This window comes from Anguilla rostrata, chromosome 5 (assembly GCF_018555375.3).
Source record: "Anguilla rostrata isolate EN2019 chromosome 5, ASM1855537v3, whole genome shotgun sequence".
NCBI classification, from domain to species: domain Eukaryota; kingdom Metazoa; phylum Chordata; class Actinopteri; order Anguilliformes; family Anguillidae; genus Anguilla; species Anguilla rostrata.
This window is the reverse complement of record NC_057937.1, coordinates 596,697-620,873: the sequence shown is the minus strand read 5'-3', so window position 1 is coordinate 620,873 and position 24,177 is coordinate 596,697. Positions and strand designations below refer to the sequence as shown.

Genomic DNA, 24,177 nt, shown 5'->3' with positions numbered 1-24,177 from the left:
TGTGTATGAGTGTGAAGCAGGACGTTCTTGCAAAAGAGCATCCGTGCTCAGCGATCCTACCCTGGGTAAATAAAGGTTAAATAAATAAAATAAATAAAGTAATTAATCATTAATTACACGTTAATGGAAATATTTTGCCTGAGAGGGTGTGAATGAATCTTGGCGGGGCAGTATTTTTAGTGCCAAGTTCCATTCCTGTAAAACCACCTACATTTTATTTTATTCGCATTAACTGCACAGTGACTGCCATAATTATTCAGCTTTTTCTCAGTATTCAGGCTGGGTCTGTAGCATTTTGACAGTTTCTCCTCAACACCTCATCACTCAAATGAACAGGCACAGCGGTCCCCAGCTGAAGTTTAGATTAGAAGGAGCTCTATCGCCATGCTGAGATGCTATGTGTCCTTGTCACCATCTTGCTAGGCTGCTTGTCGTTCGTTATGTTAATCTGAATAGCGAGCTAGCTATCTGTGTGCTCAACCTGCTCTGACAGGTGCCTTCTGAAAATATGGCTCTGGTGAAAACTCCTGCGATTAATGCAGGTGGCAGGTAGCAGTGAGACAGCATGAAATTAAACTACGTGCTCTACAGTGTAACTTTAAAACACAATATTTCCATGACATACAGCAGGTCAGGAAGGGACACCATAGCCAATACTCTCATCTGAATGCTTCCGCTTTTTCAGCACTGCCATTTTAAATGTTTTTTGACTGAAATTAAGCTTCCTTGTATAATTCATACATTGCAATCAGTGCTAAATTGTTTAAAATTTGAAATTCAATAATCATTTTATGAGTAAATCTTATGAGAGTTCAACTTAATTAAGATCATTGGTTAAATTATATATTTTTTGTGTCTTTATATTTTTTTAATGTTACTCTGATTACATACACAGAAGGAAGTCTGGTGCATTTAAAATAACAGATTTACTCTGGAATTGAGGTTTAGAAATGGGGGAAAATGTTAAATATTTTTTAGGTCTGCCATGTTTCCTGTTCAAAGCTTTGCTGGAGACATTATAGGAACATGTAAGCCAGTACTAATCTTTGGGATACCACCGTGAGCAGATACATTGTGGTGCCCAGGGAGAGGAGGTGCTCAGGGAGATGGGCAGGGGGGGGGGGGGCAGGGAGAGGGGGGGCCCAGGGAGAGGTGGTTTTTATTTTTAGAAAGCAATAAAAATATTTCTAAAAAACCAAAACAAACAAAAGGTAATACCTTTATCCATTATGACAACAGCTTCTCTGTTTTTTTTTCCATGGTTCTCTTTAAGATGTCACCATGAATGACTGCATTGAAGATGTAAAATAAATGCATTCGCATAAAATAAAGCACCCATTGTACTGTCAGTTACTTATATTTTTACTGGATTTTTATTGGATATTCTATCCAATAAGAATGGCTGGTTTCAGTCTACAGTACACAGGAGACAGAAAACCCACCCAAAATAGGTACAAGTCACAAAAATAAAGATACTTCACAATGGAGTTAAAATATACAGATACAGAATGTATAAACATAACTTTTATAGGTGATACTTGACAGTGGTGGTAATGCGACCACAGCAACACAATAAATCATATTTATTACCATAAGAATAATCATCATAATGACTGACCATAATAACAATCTAACAATGGTTTAATAATAACAATTTCAACAAAGGTTTCCGTAGTTTCCACAAGTGTACTTTTACGTTTGTTTTGGATTGACAACTCAAAACTACAGAGATACTCAGAGAAGTGTGTTCATATTTGTTCTAGAGTATGTATTCATTTTAACCACAACATACACAGTACAGACCCCAGTGTGTGTAGAGTATATGACCTTCTGGAGTCCTCCGCCCACTCTTCATCATTAGCAGGCTGTGCAAAGCATACACTTGTTTTTGAATTCTGTAAATTCAGTTTTGCTTATACTCACAGTAGAATTCATCTCTATTACCTTCAACATTCAACAGCATTTAAGCATCAGATTTGGCCCAACAGAATGACCCATAATACTAAGTTACCTGGTTATTTATATTGTAAATAAGCTGCAACTCTGTTCTCTCAAAAAAATAAAAAAACAGATCCCAAAGGAGTCAGTTCTGGTGCAGTCACTTTAAACAAATAATTCACAGTGAGCTCACAGCATTTTTAAATAAAAAAAGGCAGTTACTAAGCCAACCCAGTGTCCACAACAAGCGCAAAACCAAAAAACTGCTGTCATGGCTTTTTACAAAGGCCTGTGTGTGTCACAGTTGAAAAAATAAATAAATACATACATAAGTAAACAGATACAAAGCAGAAAGGCATATGAGAGCCATTCTTTTGTGTGTGTGTGTGTGTGTGGTGGGGGGTTGGGGGGGGCACTCAGATTTTTGTGTACCTTGTATTTCTTAATTTAATTTCAAGACCTGGATGTTTGTCATTGTGAACTATGGCCATGCGGATTTTACAAACTCTGTTAATTTTTTTTTATTGCAATTCTGTTGGTTAAAAAGCTAGCATATTTAAAAATGAAGTGTACGTTTAAAGAAATTTACAACGGCAGGCAATGCACTGCTAACCCGTCTGATGTATGTGCTAATGTGCGTGTAAGAGAGGGCAAAAATAGAATGAGATAATCACTGAATCAGGCCAGGAAATTTAGTCCAATTCACGCTAATCTTGTTATGAAGTCTGCATGATACGAGCTGTTAACTCTGTACCAACTGCCATGTATGTGGAAATCTATCAGAACCCATAAACTAGCCACACAAACAGAGGGGCTCCAGAGAACTGGCTCATAACAATAAGCCCATTACACACACGGCACAGGAATTAGTCAACTAAAATCGGCTCAGTTTCATTTATCTTCGAGCACTTAGGCAAACACCTCGTGGCTAATTTATCCTCACTAAGAACTGCCTGGAAAGAGTCTTGATCCATAGAGAATTCACTTTTTTCATGGAAACAGTTCGCAACTACCTTGTCTTCGAGAAAAAAAAACTTTTTTCACATTATTATTGAAAAATACCCATTTATTATAACCGTCACACTTTAATTGCCCTTAATTTGGAAAGCTATAAATAGCCCATCATCAGTGCGGCATGGTCCAAAAGTACTGGTACTAGCACACCCGTCTAGTGTTGAATTAATCGAGGACACACCCTTGCGTTTAGAAATTGCGAACATTCTGCTGGAAGGGTTTTCTGAGGCAAAGGTACTTCTCTGTAATAATTATTGCAGGAACATACTCATTTATTTAAATGTCTGTGGAATTATACCTATTTGAGCTCAGTTTTAATTTGTTCATAACAACCATGCTGGTCTTCCAGGGTCGATTCACCTGAAGTGAATTATTTATGCTACTTTGTTCAAAACTGACAAACACACAGAGCAGGAACAGGTGCTTTCAGAGAGGCTGAGACACATCCTGGAGAAACCAGAGAAAAACTGCAATACACGGAATCAAGAGCAACATCACTGCTGACTTCACAACTCTGTGAAGGCTCTGGTTATATGTATAACCCTTTGCTCGCTATATTTTAATAACAAACTGATTTACAAACCGAGGGGAATTATGAATTATTCATTTAATTATTAAGTTATGAAAATTCTAAATAAAAGATATTCACCAGGCAGCAGCGACCAAACCCCAATGACACACCTGTTGCCTTGACACTGGCCCATTCAGTATTTACCCCACCCAACCATTCTGCTGCCCTTCACATTCGCCTTGCCACACATTCCATTACCCCTGTTGGTCCTGGAGCTGAGTGTCTCACAAATCACAACAAAGGAAGGAGCATCAGTTGCAAACAGCTCACACCGATTGCAGACATGAAGATGATAAGCACAATAACAGATTATATTTGTGTTACAGAATAAGGACACATTGCCCTAAATAATAACAACAGAAGTTATGAAAACAGTGCTCCTGTAAGCACTTTGGGGAGGGTAAGGAGAGATGTGTTTGCTTTCTGAAAAAGCCTTAGAAGAAAGAAGAACAGGCAGAGAGATGCAGCACTTCTGTGGAAAATCCTATGAATTATTAAAATCTAATTATTACACAGCGCTTATTGGGGAATGAGGTTAATTACAGAATCCAATTTAAGGAAAAACCAGCTTTACACACATCCAGGAACAGGCCTCGTCTATTTGAATATTTCCGCTAAATTAAACTTATGGACTTGTCAGATGGTGTGGGGATTCCCATAATTATTTGTTTGTCAGCCCAGTAGCCGAGAGTAATGGTTCATTAATGTAGTCAGGTTCCCACATACACAGGCAACCAGGCACTCTCTCGCCAGGTTCCCACATACAGGCAACCAGGCACTCTCTCGCCATCAATATTTACATCGGCCCATCAGAACCACAGCATCCCCCATCAGAACCACAGAGTACCACCATCAGAACCACAGAGTACCACCATCAGAACCACAGAGTACCACCATCAGAACCACAGCATCCCACCATCAGAACCACAGCATCCCCCATCAGAAGCACAGAGTACCACCATCAGAACCACAGCATCCCCCATCAGAACCACAGCAGTACCACCATCAGAACTACAGAATCCACCATCAGAACCACATCCCACCATCAGAACTACAGCACCCCCCATCAGAACCACAGCATCCCCCATCAGAAGCACAGAGTACCACCATCAGAACCACAGCATCCCACCATCAGAACCACAGAGTACCACCATCAGAACTACAGCTTCCCCCCCATCAGAACCACAGCATCCCCCATCATGACCACAGCATACCACCATCAGAACCAGAGTACCACCATCGACAGATACCACATCAGAACCACAGCATCCCACCATCAGAACCACAGCATACCACCATCAGAACAGTACCACCATCAGACACAGCTCCCCCATCAGAACCACAGCATCCCCCATCATGACCACAGCATACCACCATCAGAACCAGAGTACCACCATCAGAACTACAGCATCCGCACTATCAGAACCACAGAATCCACCATCATGACCACAGCTACCACCATCAGAACCAGAGTACCACCATCAGAACCACAGCTTCCCCACCATCAGAACCACAGCTTCCCCACCATCAGAACCACAGTGTACTCTCTATTTACAGTTGAGCTAAATCCATGTGAAATTCACGCCTCCATTCAGTCGTGTTCAGTTCCACTTCATGTTCAATAATTCATAATGATCCCCGCCCCACCGCCGCCCCCCGCAACCCCTCAGTCCTTCCATTCCTCATTCACTGAGAGAAGTTCCACATAAATCCAGCATGAGTTATGAATTCTGCGTGTTGTTATGAAGGTGTTTGTGTCTGCCACTTTTTTCCTGTATCCTCTGGTCTCGGTTTTCTTCCTGAGTGACAGGCCGCACTTTTAGTGCCAGGATGAGCGAGTGTGACCCAGAAATCTTGCGAGGAGAATTAATCCCATCGGTTTGTGATTGGGTCATTCTCACCCCAAAATAAAAGAGAAAATACTGAATATGTCCCAAAAGTCCAACTGCCTTCAGTAAGAAATGTCTTCATTGCGAATGGCAAAAGGGCAGCATTCGATTATTTATCATTAGAGCAACAAGTGACCAGCAGAGAAATCTCACTAGAGCGCAGATGGTTTGATTAGAACGCCAGAGAGATTATCAGCCTGTAAGCGTAATGGACAGAGAGTCTGATCCAAGATGGAAAGCTTGAAGTTCACAGTGAAACGTCTCCTTAGGGATGGCAATCCACCGTGGGCAGAAGGGCTATGTCATAAAGGGCTGAGCGGGCGTGTCTCCAGGGAGCAGAATCTCCAGGCCGAGGACCCCCTTTATGAGATCCCCCAAAAACAGCATCAACTGTGCAAAGAACCGTTCCAAATTTGCCCAGACGCCACACAAGAGGAATTTATCAAAATCAGTGAGCCACTGGGGAAGATGGGGCCAGGACATATTTTCAAAATATAGCAGGTTTTCTTTTTTTTAAAGATTATTCAATATTTTCATAATTTTACAATACTTATTTTTCTCAATAGACAAAACGTAATCGGGTTTCTGTTGTCTGTAAGCCTTTGTTGTCAGTTTGCTTACCTTCCCTTAGTTTTTATTTTTAATTTCGTTTCGGGAGGCTCTATGTGAAGTCCTTGGAGACGGCCTCGATGAAGTTGGGCGCGGACATGAGGATGGTGAAGGTGCAGATGATGGAGAAGAGCGAGAAGGCCACGAGGCAGAGGCGGTCCACCACGGCGGCGGCGAACTTCCACTCGCTGCACACGGCCTCGGCCTCGTCCTGCTCGCGGAAACGCCGCGCGATGTATTGCACCTCCTCCAGGATGCGCGCGATCTCGGGGATGTGCCCGGCGGCCAGCGGCGTCCGCGGGCGCTCCCGGTCGTCCAGCGGCGGCCCGGTGGCGGGGGGGCGGCCGCAGGCGCTCTCCATGGCGTGGTAGCCGAAGTACGCGTTCATGTTGCCGTTGGTGTTGGCCGGCTGGGCCGCCACCGCGTTCAGCTGGATGCTGCTGGCGCTGGAGTGGTGCTGGGGGGCGTGGCTGTACTTGTAGCCAATCAGCTTGCGGTCCTCCCCCGGCTTCTTCATCCTGAGGAACCAGGCGCACCAGTTGAGCAGGACCACCCGAATCTGAGGACGTCAGGAGACACGGGCACAGATATCAGAGTGTGTGTGTGTGTGTGTGTGTGAGTGTGAGTGTGAGTGTGTGTGTGTGTGTGCGTGTGTGTGTGTGATTGTGAGTGTGAGTGTGTGTGTGAGTGTGAGTGTGAGTGTGTGTGTATGTACAGCCCCACGTCACCCTGTTTATGTCACTATGGCCAGGTGGGGGCGCTGTATGGGGGGGGGGTGGATTGAGGGGTGTGGGTTTTCTGGGGTGGTGGCGCCTGTTTTCCTAGAGCCCAAAAACCCTGGTGGTGCCTGGGGCATCACCCTCTCCATGCAAAGGGCACGTGTCCAGGTTTCCTTCGCCACTTTTAAAGATCTTTGTTTTCTTGGCATTTTGGCACAAAACCCCCCACTATTGAATTCAGCAGCCAGCTGTATTTTCAGCATGGCCTTCTGTGTCGATAGATTGACTGACTATATGAGACAAACTGAGATGAGAGTGTAATACATGAAACTCATTCACATGAAGAGGCATAATGTGATTAGGCTGCATGGACTAATCACATTATGACAAAATTATTAAGGGAAAATGGAATTTGTCATTCAGTCTATATCCCCTTAAACATAAGAAAATTGAGCTAGTAGCAGAACTCTACTTTTAAAACTGATTTGTGATTAGATGTCTGGAGGAGGGATAGTTAAGGTTAACCTTGGCTTGGAGTCCAAGGAAAAAGACTGCATCCAGCCGTTTGGACACAGTTATAGGCCCTTAGGGGATCGTTTATGGGGTCCTGTGCTACTTCATAAGCTGTCTGCCAGCGCAGGCAGAGTGGCTGAATCCTGTCCTCTCTGAGAAAAATAAGCCTCATAACCTGAACGTGACACCACTCCTCTGGGAACCTGGGCAGACCTAGACTCTCTGTGACATAGACTCTCTGTGACGTAGGCTGTCTGTGATGTAGACTCTCTGTGACGTAGGCTGTCTGTGATGTAGACTCTCTGTGACGTAGGCTGTCTGTGACATAGACTCACTGTGACATAGACTCTCTGTGACATAGACTCTCTGTGACATAGACTCTCTGCGACACAGACTCTCTGTGACGTAGGCTGTCTGTGATGTAGACTCGCTGTGACACAGGGTCTGTCTGAATTTAATCTTTAGCTGCTGGCCCTCAAGACCGTATCGCACAGTCAACCAAAACTCCTCTTTTAGTCCCGTGTCATAAAATAGTGTGGTCACTACATAATTTATGCGCACTGAAATTTGCACTGTGATGTCATAATATGCCTTTTTACCTCTAAACTTTTAGTTATAGGGTTGTTGGTGTTATTGCAGAAATCAATTGTGCGTCCATCAGTTTTTTAAATACATTGTTAAATATTGTTTGTACTTGATGTTGGACATCTAATCAACAAAAATGGCTTAACAGAACAGAATCATAAAATGAAATTTTCATAAGCTGTGTGATTTCCCTGATTTAAATATTTAAAAGCAAAACACGGGCTAAAAAATTAATTTCAGTTTATCTCATAATCTGAGTGCCCGGAGTCATTTTGGGTCTGGAACATAAGACAGCTGTGGCTCTGACAGACTGGTCCAGCCTCAGACCCCTCAGGAGAACACACAACAGCAGAGAGAGAGGCTTGTAGGGCCAGGCTTCAGTGGCGATGTCAACAAAGAAAACAAAGTCAATAACCTGTCATACATCGTAGGGCTGCACAACAGCAATACACTCATGACCTCCAAAATGCTGTAGGGTGCTCAGGAAGAAAGCTCTGTGAAAAATCAAGATCTAACACAGTAAAATGTCCAATAGGGACCATACGTACCCCTTATGTGTTGATTTAATGCTGGACATTTACTGTGTATGCTTTTACTGTTCACTCAAGCACCATTTAAATATACTAATTTATACAATGATAAAATGTGCATTGGATGTTTATTATTATTTTAATGAAGCATATAAATGACAATATGGACTGGCATAGGCGTAATATGCTATTACGGATATTCAGAGAGCGCAATGAAGATTTAATAATGAATATATGGTCACAGAGCCCGTAAGGAGACATTAAACTTTCAGCGTTCAGCAGGATCGCTGGCTGATGCATCATTTATCACCTGCAATGTATCTGTCTTATTGCCATTGCTGTGGTGAGTGGAAGTTGAGGAAGGGTGGGGGGGTTGGTTGCCGGAGGTTACCGTTACCATGGGTTCAGGTGGGGGGATGGTTTCCTGAGGTTACCGTTATCACCGTTAACTTACCCACTTTGGCATCTTGCCCCCGTGGGGGTCGTGATGGTGGAACTGGAGCACCAGGACGGTGACCACCACAGAGAGGCCCACGATCATCATGGTGCTGGCGAAATACTGAGCTGGAGAGGACAGAGGACACAGTGCACACAGACCGGGGTTACTACGGAAACGCAGCCGCACACAGACCGCACACAGACGGCGGTTACCACGGAAACGCAGCCGCACGCAGGTGGCCCTTCACCTGTCTCACACTCACAGAGGGCAAGGAGGCTGCTGTCAATCACAGCTCTGCATAAAGCCAGAATGAACAGGAGAGGAGCATCCCAACCCAAATATACAACATGTATAAGGCCATTATTAATGACCTATTAAGCATTTATAACTGAATATTCAGTGTTAAGCGTTGTGTAAAATCTGTCTACCCACACCTCTGATATGCTTGTATTCAAGCAATACATAAAAAACACTTAATTTCAGAACAGGTCCCTGAGACTAGTCTCCAACTTAAAAACTAAGAGGACTGAAATAGCTCTGGCATTCCCTGTTTTTTATTTCATGGAATTTTCCATTCCCATGCATGCATCTCCATGGAACCCCCCTCCCCCCCCCCACGACACACACACGTACATGCACACACATCACACACGCACACACACGCTAGAGTTACATTCAACCCAAAATGCCCACATCTCAACTGTCCCAACAGCTAGGAGAATCGATGCAGTGGGCGGATGCGCTGCGGTGTTGACCAGCACACGCTAAACGCTTCTGACAGGGGCAAATGTTCCGCAGGCACAAGCTGCACAGAAGATCTCACTGTCCAAGTCCACTTATTTAAATCCACATCACTGGAATGAGTCCTGCTGTTCAGCCTGGAGACTCAAGCCAGGGGTGGAATGGTCTCATTTAACAGACACTCCTGGCCAACAGAGGTGTGATAAAAGATGTTTTTTGTTCCTTTTTTTTTGCTCTCCTGTCTGCACCTGAAACAGCCTGGGAACGTGGGGAAGCTGCCACCGGAACCATGTGACTTCATAAGCCACCTGTGTGTGCGAGTTCCAGTGCAGTCCAGGATTTAGTGCACAGCACTTTCAGAAGTGCGAGCACAGGCACCTATCAGCACACAGGCCTGTCCTCACTGCTAGCGTGTCATATGAAGACAGGGAATATAAAACACAGGCCCGTCTATCAGACCTGCAGGCAGACGCCAGTATTCCACCCTGTCCTCACACACTCCGGTCCAGCGTGTGACTCAGTCTGTATTCTGCTCATTCAGTTCAGCTCCAAAAGGCCTTTTGGCAGGAAACGCACTTGTAAGCGCTGCCACACTGAGCATCTCTCTCACTGACAGTGTGGTGGCTGAACTCAATGAGCCATCCAGCAGCCCTTAAAATATATATATATATATACATATCAAATCTCTGCTCAGATCTGTTGATCAAAGGGGATGTCTGGGGTTTTTTTTGCTGCTGTGAACCAGGTGGTCTCGCCAGTGAAGCATCAGAGCTGCTGCAGGCTTCAAGAACTTCCTGAAATCAGGGATCCCAGATCATAAGCTCATAGGCTCAGAGCTTTCCTCTCTCTCTCTCTCTCTCTCTCTCTCTCTCTCTCTCTCTCTCTCTCTCTCTCTCTCTCTCTCTATCTCTCTCTATCTCTCTCCTGCTCTCTCTCTCTCTCTCTCTAAACTGCACATCTGATACACTGATGAAATTTTCATGTCACAATTTAATAATACACTGGCATAGCTCTCACTTGTAAAATCTATAAAATCTTTATGTGCCTGTTGCAATAAACTTGAATTGCTAACAGATATTAGTTCTGCAACTAAATCCAAACTGCTCTCTAAATTTCTCACACGCACGCACGCAAACACATGCGTACACATGCATGCATGCACGCACGCACGCACGCACGCACGCACGCACACACGCACGCACGCACGCACACACACTATATTATATATATTTATATTAATATTATATTATATATTTATAATAAGGGAATGGAACACCATGCATTTCAGCCCGAAGGAAATCCAGTACAGGAGCTCAGCATATGGTGTGGGAGTCACTGCTCATAGTATAGTGTAGACTCTTATTCCTGTGATGGATGTTTTTAACCCCAGAGGAAGTGCAGGAGAGTCTCGGTATCACCGTTACCCACCGATGAGCGGTACGGAGTCTGAAGTCGCCGGCATGATCTCAGCCACCAGCAGCATGAAGACCGTGAGAGACAGGAGCACCGTGATCCCTGTGAGAGAGAAACGCAGGGTCAGCCCAAACACTCAGCCCACCTCCACAACACTCAACCCGCCTCCCACACACTCAACCCACCTCCCACACACTCAACCCACCTCCCACACACTCAACCCGCCTCCCACACACTCAACCCAACTCCCACACACTCAACCCCACCTCACACATCCCCCTGCCACTGATCTACCACAGGAGGGTGCGCCGCTGGCCCCCTGTCGCTCTCAGGGTTCAGTTGGATATTCAGGCCGTCCCAGTGGAGCGATGGCTCATTAGATTCAGCAGAAGGATGAGGTCATCGGGCTAACCAAGGTTTAGTCAATGCTATTCTCACTTTGGGGGTAATCAACAGTTCCAAGGTAGCAGTAGGATAACAAATAGGCTATTGCCTGCTTGTACTCTTTGTTGAGAGCAGTTAGAGAAAGGGAACATGCCATGGCTATATGACTATAAAGCCTCCTGTTAAAGGCATAATTTATGGAGTGGTTTAAGAAGTGGCATATAAAATTAGATGTTCTGAAACAACTGCAGCTGTTTGCTGTTGAAACTGCATTGTTGCCAGTGTGGTCTCTGCCTTGGATTTTATCTTTACTGTTCTGAGGGTTAAGGACAGGAATGACTGGCATGCTAGTCTCGCTCTACCCTGTGCCCAGCATACACACCTCATCCAGGGGCCTTCATTTAAAAACACTACAACACCCAGCATACACACCCCGTCCAGGGACCTTCATTTAAAAACACTACAATACCCAGCATACACACCCCATCCAGGGGCCTTTATTTAAAAACACTACAACACCCAGCATACACACCCCGTCCAGGGACCTTCATTTAAAAACACTACAACACCCAGCATACACACCCCATCCAGGGACCTTCATTTAAAAATACTGCAGCACCAGTAAATTTCAGCGTTGCCAGCACAGATTGAATTTAAGTTATCCCACGCAACCAACATTCACAGAATTACAATAGCCTGATCGGGACTAATTCCATTCTCGTGGCAGAGAGAAGGGTTTCACTTTCGAATAGGTAATTAACTGCCACCCTTCCAACCGGTAACTGAATGAGACCTGAATGAGCAGTCAGAGGAAATGGCCGTCTGGCTAAGAGGAAAACTCTCTCCTGGGTGATTTTGACTTCTCTGATCTTTATTAAGATATAGGGGGCAGACAGCCATTTCCCAGAACCTCTATTTAAATGTGTCACACTGGCCACTGCTGGTACAGCTCTTACTGCAGTGTGTCCTGGCCATCGCTGGTACAGCTCTTACTGCAGTGTGTCCTGGCCATCGCTGGTACAGCTCTTACAGCAGTGTGTCCAGCACTAAACGGAGGGGAGCGGCTCACCCAGAGAGATCTTCTCTCCGGAGTCGGCGGGGAGCAGGAAGACGAGCAGGGCGAGGCCGGAGATGAGCACGCAGGGGATGAGCAGGTTCAGGCCGTAGTACAGCGTGCGTCTGCGCATGGTCACCGTGAAGGTCACATCCGGGTACGGCTCCTTACAGCACTCATAATACAGCTCGTTCCTCTTACCCGGGACCGCTGGGAGACACACACACACACACACACACGTACACACACACACACACACACACACACACACACACACACACGTACACACACACACACATACACACACACGTATACACAGACATACACACACACACACACACACGTACACACACACACACACACACAGACATACACACACACACACATGCACACACACACATAAACACGCACACATACACACACACATACACACAGACATACACACACACACACACGTACACACACACATAAACACGCACACACACACACGTGTACACACACACACATACACACAGACATACACACACACACGTGTACACATGCACGCACGCACGCAAGCACACACACACACCACACATATACCACACACATAAACACACACACACACCCACACACCCACATGCACACACACACACACACACATACGTGTACACACACATACACACACACACACATAAACACACACACACACACACACACACGTGTACATATGCGTGCACGCACGCAAGTACACACACACACACACACGTGTACACATGCGCGCACGCACGCAAGCACGCACACACAACACACATGCACGCACACACCACACACATAAACACACACACACACACCCTCACACCCACACACCCACATGCACACACACACACACACACACACACCCACATGCACACACACACACACATACGTGTACACACACATACAAAGAGGAAAATATCATATAATTAGCATTTGAATTCTTACTATAGTTATATTCAGATATTTGGAGAGATAGAACTGGAATCTGTGTGTCTGTGAGCACATTCTGTTTCCTGAACATTCTTAAAATGAACTTATTGCAGTTTGCAAACCACCGAATACCTGAAAAAACATTAAATAATAAAACCTGTATGCCCAAGCAAAAAAGCTGAATTAATCATGCTTGTCCTTGACACAGTTTCTTTTGGTTTGTTTTTGCAACTAAATTTTAATTTCAAATTGCAATCCATTTAATGCACTCCACATTGGTCTCTGCGGAAACAAAACAAAAATCAATATCCTGCCAATTTGCCTTAAAGTCAAAGTCAAGTAAGTCCATGACATCGCATTTTTGCAAAATAAAAAAATTAAATAAAAATTTTCAGAACATGAAAGCACCTGAGAATTCTCAGAACAGAACAAATTGCTATTTTTCTTCAAATTACTAACTGGGATATTTAATTGCAGTGCCTGATAATGAACAGAGCTCGTGGAATGAATGGAACCAATCAAATTGAGGGGACCAAAGAAGAAGAAGAGACTCTCCGAAGATGTGATTCATTACTCAGGATGAACGTGACAGGAAGTGAGCGTGAAAGTGTTAAATATCCTTCAGTCTCTCAGGGGGAAAAAGAAAGCCATCAAAGCACATGGACTCACAGCTTCATTTAGCATTTTCACATGTCCACTCAAATCAAACTGGGCTCCAACTCCTGCTAATGACCACGCACATGCGGAGGAGAGGGATGGGGAGGCTGCAGCCATCTTCCAGGGCTTTATTGGAACTGCAGCATCACAGCAAGAATTGGAAGACTTATTTAATCAAAATGAAACTCCAATTTGGAGGGTGAGACCGTCTTTCACCAGACACAAATCGCTGACTATATACATTCGTACCTCTGAATTCTTAACAGGACTGTAATGATTTACTTAATAATCTATAATGCTATCTTGTCCAAACCATTCTTTTTTTACTCCACTGACTACCCTGCCTGGTCATAAACTTAGCATACTATGGGTCTGACCAGGATAACATGAATTTGCCCCTAATACACAGTAAAATGTGGCTCTGAACAGAATTCTGTGGACCCTCTCAAGCAAGGTCACCTGTCCATGACACAGGTTGTCATCGTTACTGAAATGAGTCTGGACTGGATGTCCTCTTTGCCTCAGTAATCGGGACTATTCCCCCTTGAAACCCCCCCCCGCCCCCCAATCCCTCTGTCTGCCCGCCCTCGCTCCTGTCCATCGCTGGCACCTGTCCCGCCAGCGACACGGGCGAGGTGGCCGCCCACACGAGGACCCAGGGTCGCCATCTGCCACCCTGCCCCGCCCCTCCCCCCCCCCCCCGCCAGCTGCACAGCAACCCGCGAGAACCACCACTAATTATATCATTACCGCCATATGACCAATTAGAGCCCTCTGACCCGGCAGGGACAGGACCGCACTGCAGGGGGGGGCGCGGTGGGGGGGGGGGGGGCGAATTTGAGCCAACAGGCGGGCGAGACTTAGTGCCAGGGGTACACGCCAGTGGCCGAACCCCAGTGGCCTCAGACACACAGACAGGTTCAGGGGGTCGATGTGCCCCGCAGAAAATCATTGCATTTTTTTTTCCAATTTGAGTAATATTTATAGAAATATATATATATAAAATATAATTTTATAGAAACCGGGTTTCATAACCCTTAAGTAGATAGATTGACCTGACCATAGGAAACCAAAGGGATTAATGTTTAGCAGTAACAAATGTAGAAACTGGGGTGGAACTATACTGATCTTTTTTATAACAGTGATATCTTTATTTTATGGTTGTATAACGTATGAGTATAACACTATTACTGCACCGGAATTGTTTATCTTATAAAATATTGTTGTTTTCACTTCAAGATGTTCTGGGTAATAACATATATATTATACCCTGCCTAGCCTGCCTAAAAACAAGGAGCGTGCTGAAGAGCAGCCCTTCCATCTGCAGAGTGCTTCACTGGCTCGACTCGAGACCAGGAGAGGTGCTTGAGTGCATGAAGTGGCCACTTCTTAAAACCCGTTTCCAACCCGAGGATGCAGAGTAGTCTATGTTGAGTGTTTATCGAGGTCAGTTCAGTTTTAATTTAGTCAATTCTGGAAATTAATTAGAATTAATTCAGTGGGAGGAAAAAATCCCATCATGTCATTAATTAAAGTGACAGGAATTAAGGAAGAATTGACACCAACTCTGGTGGCCACACAGCAGAGCAAAACTGTGTTGCCACTGATTTGGCCCCCAGCTTAAACAAACACACACAGGGCAGGAGGAGGAGCTCTTAAGCCACAGAAAAGGGCTTTTTTGGGAGGATGCCTATCCAATTTGCTGGAATTGGCAGTCATGTGTGCAGCAAGCCAGGAATACATCTACCTTGGTGGGGTACAATAACAAAAAATGTAGTCATACCTCTGGTTATACCTGATTCGACAGTCACACAAGACTATGCGATCCAACATATTAAGTTATGTATGAAATTATGTAAATGTCTGCCTCAATAAATGGCAAACAGAAACACCAGTGAGACTATGGAGACACAAAAACACCAGTGAGACTATGGAGACGCAAAAACACCAGTGAGACTATGGAGACGCAGCAAACAGAAACACCAGTGAGACTATGGAGACGCAAGGAGCCTTTCGGAACATGTTCTTCAGAGACTGCAGCACCATATTTGGTCTGGAAGGATCTAAAGTCTCCAGCTCCACCGCCAACTTCCCATTAATGCATAACTCTGTGGATCAGTCAGTACTATCTGCTATCAGTGCGACAGCTGTACTGAAGAGATTTCTAGCAGTGCCTTCTGGGCCTGTTCTGAGAACAGCCTCCATAAATGGCCTCCATGGTTCTGACCTCCCCAGTCCTGATAACCATGCTGAATATGCTCAATATGCACATGCATTTCCTCCTTACCCCCCTCCCTCGAAACCAGCAGCCAGTTTTTAAAGGGATTGTCAAAACACAGTCTCAGGCTCCAGACGGTCACATCTTGTTAAATACCCAGAGACTGGCCTAACTGCCCGGAAACAGTGTTTTCCCCAGGCCAGAGGTGTTTTTCCATTGGTCAGATTTTCTGAGTGTGGTTCCCAGATGTGTGACACTCTGAAGTTGAAGCACACCTCTGGCCTTTCCACCTTCCCTCCCTCACAGTTTTGGCTCCTCAGGCAAAGTAATTACCTGCAGAGCAAGCTGAGCTATAGGTTCAGAATTACAGCAGTGACCTAACACCAGCGAAGTTTAATTAAGTCTGCTACTCAAAGTTATAAAAACTCATGTTGCTCAAATCAAAGAGCTGTGTTCTGCCAGCTGTCATTAGACTCAGGAACACACTGACGTTCAGAGAAGACCGGACAAGGTTTGGTTCGATAATGTTGCCAGTGGTGTGCCAGTGTGCCAGCCTTACCCACGAGGTCCCACTCCCCGTTGGGGATGTAGGTGGAGATGTCCACGTTGAGCATCTGCAGGTCCAGCAGCCAGCCGCTGTGCGTCCAGGAGCCGAACTTCAGGTCACACTTCTGCACATCAAAGGGGAACCAGCGCACGTCGATGTAGCACGTGCTCTTCAGAATCCCTGCCAGCGGAGGGGCAGGGTTGCCAGAGTTACAATTAGTCACAAACAAGGTACAATTGCACACCCACTTTCACACTCTCACAATCACTCACACACACACACAATCACGCAATCACGCAATCACACGCATAAACACACACACACACACACACAAACACAGACACAAATACACACAAACTCACACACTCACACACACACACACACACACACACACACACACTCACACACACACACACACACACACACACACACACTCACACACGCACACACGCACACACACTCACTCACCTGGTGGTATATATTGGCATGCCCCTGAGGAGTTCACCAGGACGTTGGTGTGGAAGGTGGCATCGAATCTTTCATCGGCGCTGGAGGACAAAAAACAAAGCGTAGCTCATTCTCAGATAGTGATCTTAGTGCCCTGTCCTGACCCCAAAGGCCTTCCCCACACTGCAGGTACACACCAGCCACGCCCATACTGATCAAACTACCCACAGTGCACTGCTGCAGCCATGTTTAAACCCCTGAGCTGGGACACACGAGGCACTGCTTGGCTGAAGCTCGCTGTCTCCCCCTAACCTCCATCCTGGAAACTGCCACAGGCTCTTTTGTATTCGTTTGCCATCAGATCAGTCAAGCAAACAAATATAAACTTTCAGACAAAGTTTTCATTTTGTCGCATGTTGTTTGCTGACACAGTCTGAAGCGACAGCGGGAAAGCAGCACAATTGTTTGTGAAAGCTCAGGGAACTGAACAGTAAGATAAAATAAACTTTAGTGAAATGGAGCGTTTTACTCTTCCACACTGAGTGTGGAATGCCATTCAAATAAGATGGTTGAAATCCCCCCCCCCTCCACACACACACACACACACACACACAGTTGAAACCTGTTAGTCTTGGCATGGCTTACAAGTGACAATGCACTGCTCCCAGATTTTCCATTCCAGCTTGGAAATGGAAGAAAAACCCAGTAATTTCAGTTTGCACCACAGCCAATGGGTTCGAGAGAAAAGCTGCTGATTGGCAGCCCTCAGCTACCAATCCAGTCTCACGGAAGTGGATCCAGCAGACCGTAAACAGGCCCTGATTGGTCCCCTGACCACTTGCCACTGCGATGCTCCACCAGCCTGTCAACAACATTCCATTTCTGCCACTCTGCTCCGTTCCTCAGTGAAATCTGCAGTCGTTGCTGAAAACTCCCAAACAGCAGTTGTAGCCTCCAATACCAGCGCAGTCTGTAATTACACCGCAGTCAAACACAGGCAGCGTGACACCTTCCTCAGCACCGACGGCTCATTAACACGCAATAATATCAGCATACGGCCACTGCCGCTGTCTCCAGGAGGACTTTTTTAATGCAGGAAACTTTGCTATCACCTTCTCATCTTTTTATCTATTGGCTGTAAATCATCCAATTATTATCAACACTAGGCACAGAAAATGGGAGCGAGTGTCAGGTACTCAGACAGCCTTGTCTTACCAGACACTGAGCTAAATTACACACAAGGCTGGCCTTTTATTTTTATAAATGCTCCATAAAGCGCAGGGTAAAATCACTCACCGAAAGCTCGGCCCTGGTTTTATTATTTGAAATTGGATTATTTTTCTAATCTCAGACAGAAAAAGGCCACAAATCCACAATTAGATTTTCCATGAAATCAAATGTTAATAGAAGATGATGACAATGATGATGTCACAAACGTTTCACAAAGTTTCCAGTGAAAAAGAAATACTTTTGTCAAGGACAACGCAACCATTCATCAGTATTTTTTATCATATTTGAGAGATTGTTATGTACGAGGGCCTTCCAGGACCCGTGGGAGGGAGTGTGAATTTGGAGATGGCTCTGAAACATATCAAAGCACACCAGTGCATCCTGTCCAGGCCCGGGCGGGCCAAGGAGACAGAGACTTACATAATGCTGAAATACAGCCCTAATAAGTCTCCACTTTCTCTGGACTTTCAGACTTTCAGGACCCCCACCCACACAGGGAACATTACTGCTTCTGACTCTGATCTGAGTCAGGGTCTAATATCTATATGATGGTCTGTATAATGGTAAATGTTAGAGCAATTATCATAAAAGTGGGCTCTTTGGCTAGCTTAAATTCTTTGTGTTTTTCTTGGTCATTTAAAGGAATGGAACAGCCTGTTCATCCAACGGAATCCTGGAAATGCTGAATCATGCTGACATTACGGTCTAATGCGACGCACCGGGCTGCGATTAGCTTTTTAAATGGACTCTGACTGCTGACATTTTAAAGACAGCGCAATCTCGCTCGTCTGAAAGGCTGAGCGGGAAATGCTAAAAACTGCGACCGTGATGATTATGTGATGATGGCCAATGATAAAAATGACTGCTTAACGAAGGGCTATCATTCAAAGCACGAGTGTGTGGCTATCAGGACTGTTATCTGTGTGGACATTCTGCAGCTCGTTAGAGGAGCGAGAAAACGAGAGAGAAAGAGTGTGTGTGTGTGTGTGAGAGAGAGAGGGAGTGTGTGTGTGAGAGAGAGAGAGTGTGTGTGTGTGTGTGTGTGTGTGTGTGAGAGAGAGGGAGTGTGTGTGTGTGTGTGTGTGTGTGTGTGAGAGAGAGGGAGTGTGTGTGTGTGTGTGTGTGTGTGTGAGAGAGAGGGAGTGTGTGTGTGTGTGTGTGTGTGTGTGTGTGTGTGTGAGAGAGAGAGAGTGTGTGTGTGTGTGTGTGTGTGTGTGAGAGAGAGAGGGAGTGTGTGTGTGGTGGGGTGTGTGTGTGTGAGGAGGAAGTGTGTGTGTGAGAGAGAGAGAGAGAGAGAGAGAGAGAGAGAGAGAGAGAGAGAGAGAGAGAGAGGAGAAAGCTTGTAAAGGGAAAAAAAAGGCACAGTAAGACAGCACAGGTGTATTGCATAGCCCACAGGTGTGAAATCACCCACACCACCCTGCTGGGACTATACCGGAACACATCCTAACATTCTCCCCATCTCCACACAAACGTTCCGCACCTCACTGGGCTGGCCTCTGAAGGAGACTTTTTCAATTCTGACCTCACTTTCTGTGACTTGATGCCATAAAGTGCTAAAGGTTATAAATGTAAAAGTTACGGTTCAGCATCAGGAGCTGGGATGCAAGCAGAATGCACTCCATATACTGCTCATATTTCTGCTCATATTTCTTTAAACGGAAGACCGTCTGGAGATGAGAAAAGATGTCTTGTCTCTTTTGAACTGGAAAGCTTAGAACATAAAATCAGCCATTTGCACTTTCACTTGTCCCTGAATGGTCTACTGACCATGAGGGGGGGGGTGGGGGGGGTGTTCTCTCTGAATTATATCTTATATCAAATCCAACAGCTATGAAGGATCATTCATGGACTCAAAGAGGACTGATCTTCAGAACACTGACCTTCAGCCTTTTTGAATATGCAACTTTTCTATTAAGATGGATGCAAACCTCACCCTGGGGCTCCTCCTCAAAAGCATATCCACCTTTTGGCCAATCATACACCTCACCCTGGGGCTCCTCCTCATAAACATATCCACCTTTTGGCCAATCATACACCTCACCCTGGGGCTCCTCCTCAGAAACATATCCACCTTTTTATTCAGAAAACTTCTCCTCATCTGTCTCAATATTTATCCTGCACTCAAAATCAGATATACACGTTCAATACTAAATAGAAGGCAAATTAGTAATGATTTTTTTATGTTTAAATAGCGTGAGACCCACACTGTTGCGGTCGATGCAGTTATGATGTGGAAAATGAAGACTGAGGGCGTGCAGCAGCGAAGCTAACAGGCTAGCGCCGCAGGGCTACATGAGGACACGGGGACAGCCAGCAGCGAAGCTAACGGGCTAGCGCCGCGGGGCTACATGAGGACACGGGGACGGCACCAGCTGTGCGGTCGTCTGTCCTCCCGAGTGAGGGGGGGGGGGATGGGGGGGGTGGGGCTGTTAATGGGACGGTTTTATTAGCGTTACTTTTTTAAAGCCTGCGTTTGAATCCAGATCTGTCCTCCGCATCTCCACTGCAAAAACCCAAAAAATAATTCGTAGACTTAATTCTCGCCCAAAGCATGCTGGGATTGGCTCCAGCACTCACCATGACCCTGCTGAGGATAAGCGGTTATAGATAATGGATGGAAAATCTTATTCTGATTACTTTTTTTGCAAAATAAGACAAAAGATTGCCAATTAGAGGTGGTAGATGAGCTGAAAACTTCCCCTTAAACTGATCATTGGTCTCTTCCTGTTTTCAGTCATTTTCCTTAATTATCAATGCAGAGATGAATTCCAGAGTGCACTGAAAGGGTGTTATTGGCAACGGTTTAATTAGCTGTGAATTGGTGGGGTTCCTCCACGCGTCTGTAAGGAGTCTGGCATTCATGCTCTCTCCTCTGCCCATTGGCCTTCGTTTATATTCACTGATTTGATCTAAAATTAATACTTGACCTCTGTCTCCTCTTTCAGAGCGGATTCCAGCTTCAGGGTTTCTCCATGAAAAGGGTCTTCAGTGCTCCCCATCACTTGGCCAGGGTTAATTTAGTCCCCAAATGAGTCATATTCTAACTGCAATTTTAATAGTTTTTTTCCCACTTTTCCTGCTTTGGTGCTAGTAAATTTTACTCTATGCAGGAAAACTCCACAGTTTTATCACCATGGCGATGCTGTGTGTTCCATAAGGCACATCATGCTACAGGCTGTCTGGGCCTGCTACTGTATGTAACCATGACAGCGCTGTGTCATGGCTAATGTTACACTCTAAGATACAGCATTTTTCATTTTTATTTTATGTAAGCCAGCTGTCTGCAAAGGCACGTTTCGCCTGCATGACCTTATGACCGTTCAAGGCATGCTCATTAAAACAGGAAGTAAGAAATGCATTAATTCAGCCGAATCTGCGGGCAGCATCTAGCGTGTCCTTTGCCAAGTAGGACGGCTCGTAAATCAATGGCCGCCAGGGGCAATGGCAAAGGGATTTGTTTACAAGCGTCGTCTCTCTGCCAGGTCGCATAATTACACTAGAAAAATGTGTTGTATTTGCGTAATAAAATGGAGTAATAAATGTAATGTTTCCTGAGGATGGAAGCAAACGGAAAGGACTTGTGATCGAGACACTAATAGAGTTCGTGTAAAATTCTGTTCCTCAGAGAAACTTGTTGCTTTTTCAGCACAAGCTTTTCAGAGTGACTCCTTCGGATTTCAGAACAACCAACTGAATCAACTTCAAACAATGGAGATGATGTTGCAAACTTAACACATTTTTATCCAACTTTTCTATTTTCTTCCTATTTGGAATACACAGTTAAATGATGTGTTAAATCAACTCTTACAGAGTACATATGATCCCTTTTGGACTCATGTACTCTGTTAGAGCTGAATTAATACTGGACACTTTTTAGCAAGCATCATCACTGCAACATCCTCTATATGTTCTGGAGAGTACAGACAAACATGCAGTCTTGACAACCAAAACCACACCGACCTGCACATCCATTCGTATGCACTATATGAGAAGCCTCATAAATTGTCTGTAACAAAGCCATAATCACCTTGATTTATATAATATTATTACACCAATACAAGTCATTAATTTTCCTCATCATAAAGCATACATGCACTATAAGGGATAAAAAAGAAACCACTAAACCATTTCACAATTTATGTTGCAAAAATAATTTAAAATATTTTTTAATGCAAACCCGATGCACTATGTATGGAGAAGTAGGTCATGTGACATTGTGTTCTCGTCTACTTCACACTCACGGAACTTAGCTGAATGATTTAATGAATTAAAAAAACCTTTCCACGCGCATCTTAATATAAGCCATTAATAGCATTTTTGTTCTGCCCTGTTGGACTACAATATTATTCATCTTTTATTCTGAATATAAAACTGCCTAATGTTGTGTCTCATTCCATTAGAGAGAGGAAACCTTAGAGCTTTCATCCTTTTGCCATAAAGAGAACAAAAAGAGAACAAAAGAGGCCTCTCCTCCAGTCTCGAATTTCACTTCAGATTTCTAAATCAGCTTCAAGGTGAATTGAGTCTGTAATAAATCTGGATTTGCAGCGCTTTTGATCAGGCTGTGCACCTCGATTACGTCTCCCGGGGCAGGAAAGGGAGCGGAATGCATTATTCCAGCAAGTGTCATGTGGAGGAACATTTATGCAGCATTTATGCAACGTAGTTATCCTGGCACCAGCGTGCACTCAGTATTCCAGTATGTTTGTGCAAACATTGCTGGTCTGCAGAGAACCTTGCATTGTGTTCTGTTCACCTGCCAAACCCAAAAGGAACAGACACTTTTTTGGACACGGTTTTAGAGGGCTGAGAACTGCTGGATTTCCACCCTCCCTTTACCTGGGAGTCAGGTGAGAAGATAGTTTAGCCAATCAGTAGCACACACTGTTAATTACCAGGGAGAAAAGAAAACCAGGGCTGGATTTGGATTCAAGGGGCAGATTTGAGCATCCATGCTGTAAGTGATCTTTACACTGCTCAGAATGCATATGCTCAAGTATTAAAACAAAACCACCGAGTTATCTTAAGAGGCAGAGCTTGAGACGCAAAACAAAACAAAACAAATCGCACCATTCCAGAATAATTTGCCGCCGCTTTAGAACAAAGTGGCTTTGCCATGTTCGATTTTGATTGAAACCAGGAGCATCTTACCTAAAAATGAGACAAACACAGGTTCACCAAGGGAATGTTAAAATGCATTGACTATTTTCCCAGAATACTTCACTGCGTCTCTGTCAGAGGCACACAAGGGATTTGCGGTTTTTTGATTTTTGTGGTCTCTGGTTACATTGTGAAGGTGACTCCCTGTGAAAGATAAAATCAAGACGTTTGATTTCTCTGGCAGAAAACTAAAAGATCAACTTCAGAGTGCTCGTCACACTACCTGCCGAGATTCAAGAGATTACCTTGAATACATGATTGGGAAGCAGTACCAGTCGCAGGTTTGCCTTACCTGTTGTAGAGCAGAATGTCAGGCACCCAGATCTGATTGGAGGGGAAGCGCAGGTTTTGTACACCTGGATAGTTGTCCGGATTCCAGTTGAGGTAAATGTCGGTCCAGTGCTGTCGGCGAGAGAGCGGGAGAAGAGGGTGTCAGTAATAAAGCACCGACATCCACAATCTCCACCGGTGTAACCGCAGAGGGACTGGCTCAGTCATTAACGATGGCAAAACCGCCATTAACACTGGAGCGCACGTGAGGGGGAACGTAGAGTTTTACTGCACAGAA

General features: G+C 44.9%; 1 protein-coding gene and 1 long non-coding RNA gene across 3 annotated transcripts in view; one reads left to right on the top strand and one right to left on the bottom strand.

The window, feature by feature from the left end:
- Positions 1-4,154: 4,154 nt before the first annotated feature.
- Positions 4,155-4,764, top strand: LOC135254402 (uncharacterized). Its single transcript, XR_010329865.1, has 3 exons — positions 4,155-4,261; positions 4,299-4,519; positions 4,625-4,764. It is a non-coding gene; the product is annotated as an uncharacterized LOC135254402 (long non-coding RNA).
- Positions 4,765-4,848: 84 nt separating this feature from the next.
- chrna8 (cholinergic receptor, nicotinic, alpha 8) overlaps positions 4,849-24,177 on the bottom strand; it is a 49,160-nt gene continuing 29,831 nt past the window's right edge. For both annotated transcript variants that reach the window (XM_064334503.1, XM_064334504.1), the window contains exons 5-11: positions 23,902-24,011; positions 17,238-17,317; positions 16,782-16,949; positions 12,415-12,609; positions 10,977-11,063; positions 8,823-8,932; positions 4,849-6,580 (exon numbers count right to left, since the gene is read on the bottom strand). In XM_064334503.1, coding sequence (XP_064190573.1) covers positions 6,074-6,580; positions 8,823-8,932; positions 10,977-11,063; positions 12,415-12,609; positions 16,782-16,949; positions 17,238-17,317; positions 23,902-24,011 — 1,257 coding nt within the window. In that variant the 3' untranslated portion in view covers positions 4,849-6,073. The remainder of the gene's footprint in view (positions 6,581-8,822; positions 8,933-10,976; positions 11,064-12,414; positions 12,610-16,781; positions 16,950-17,237; positions 17,318-23,901; positions 24,012-24,177) is intronic.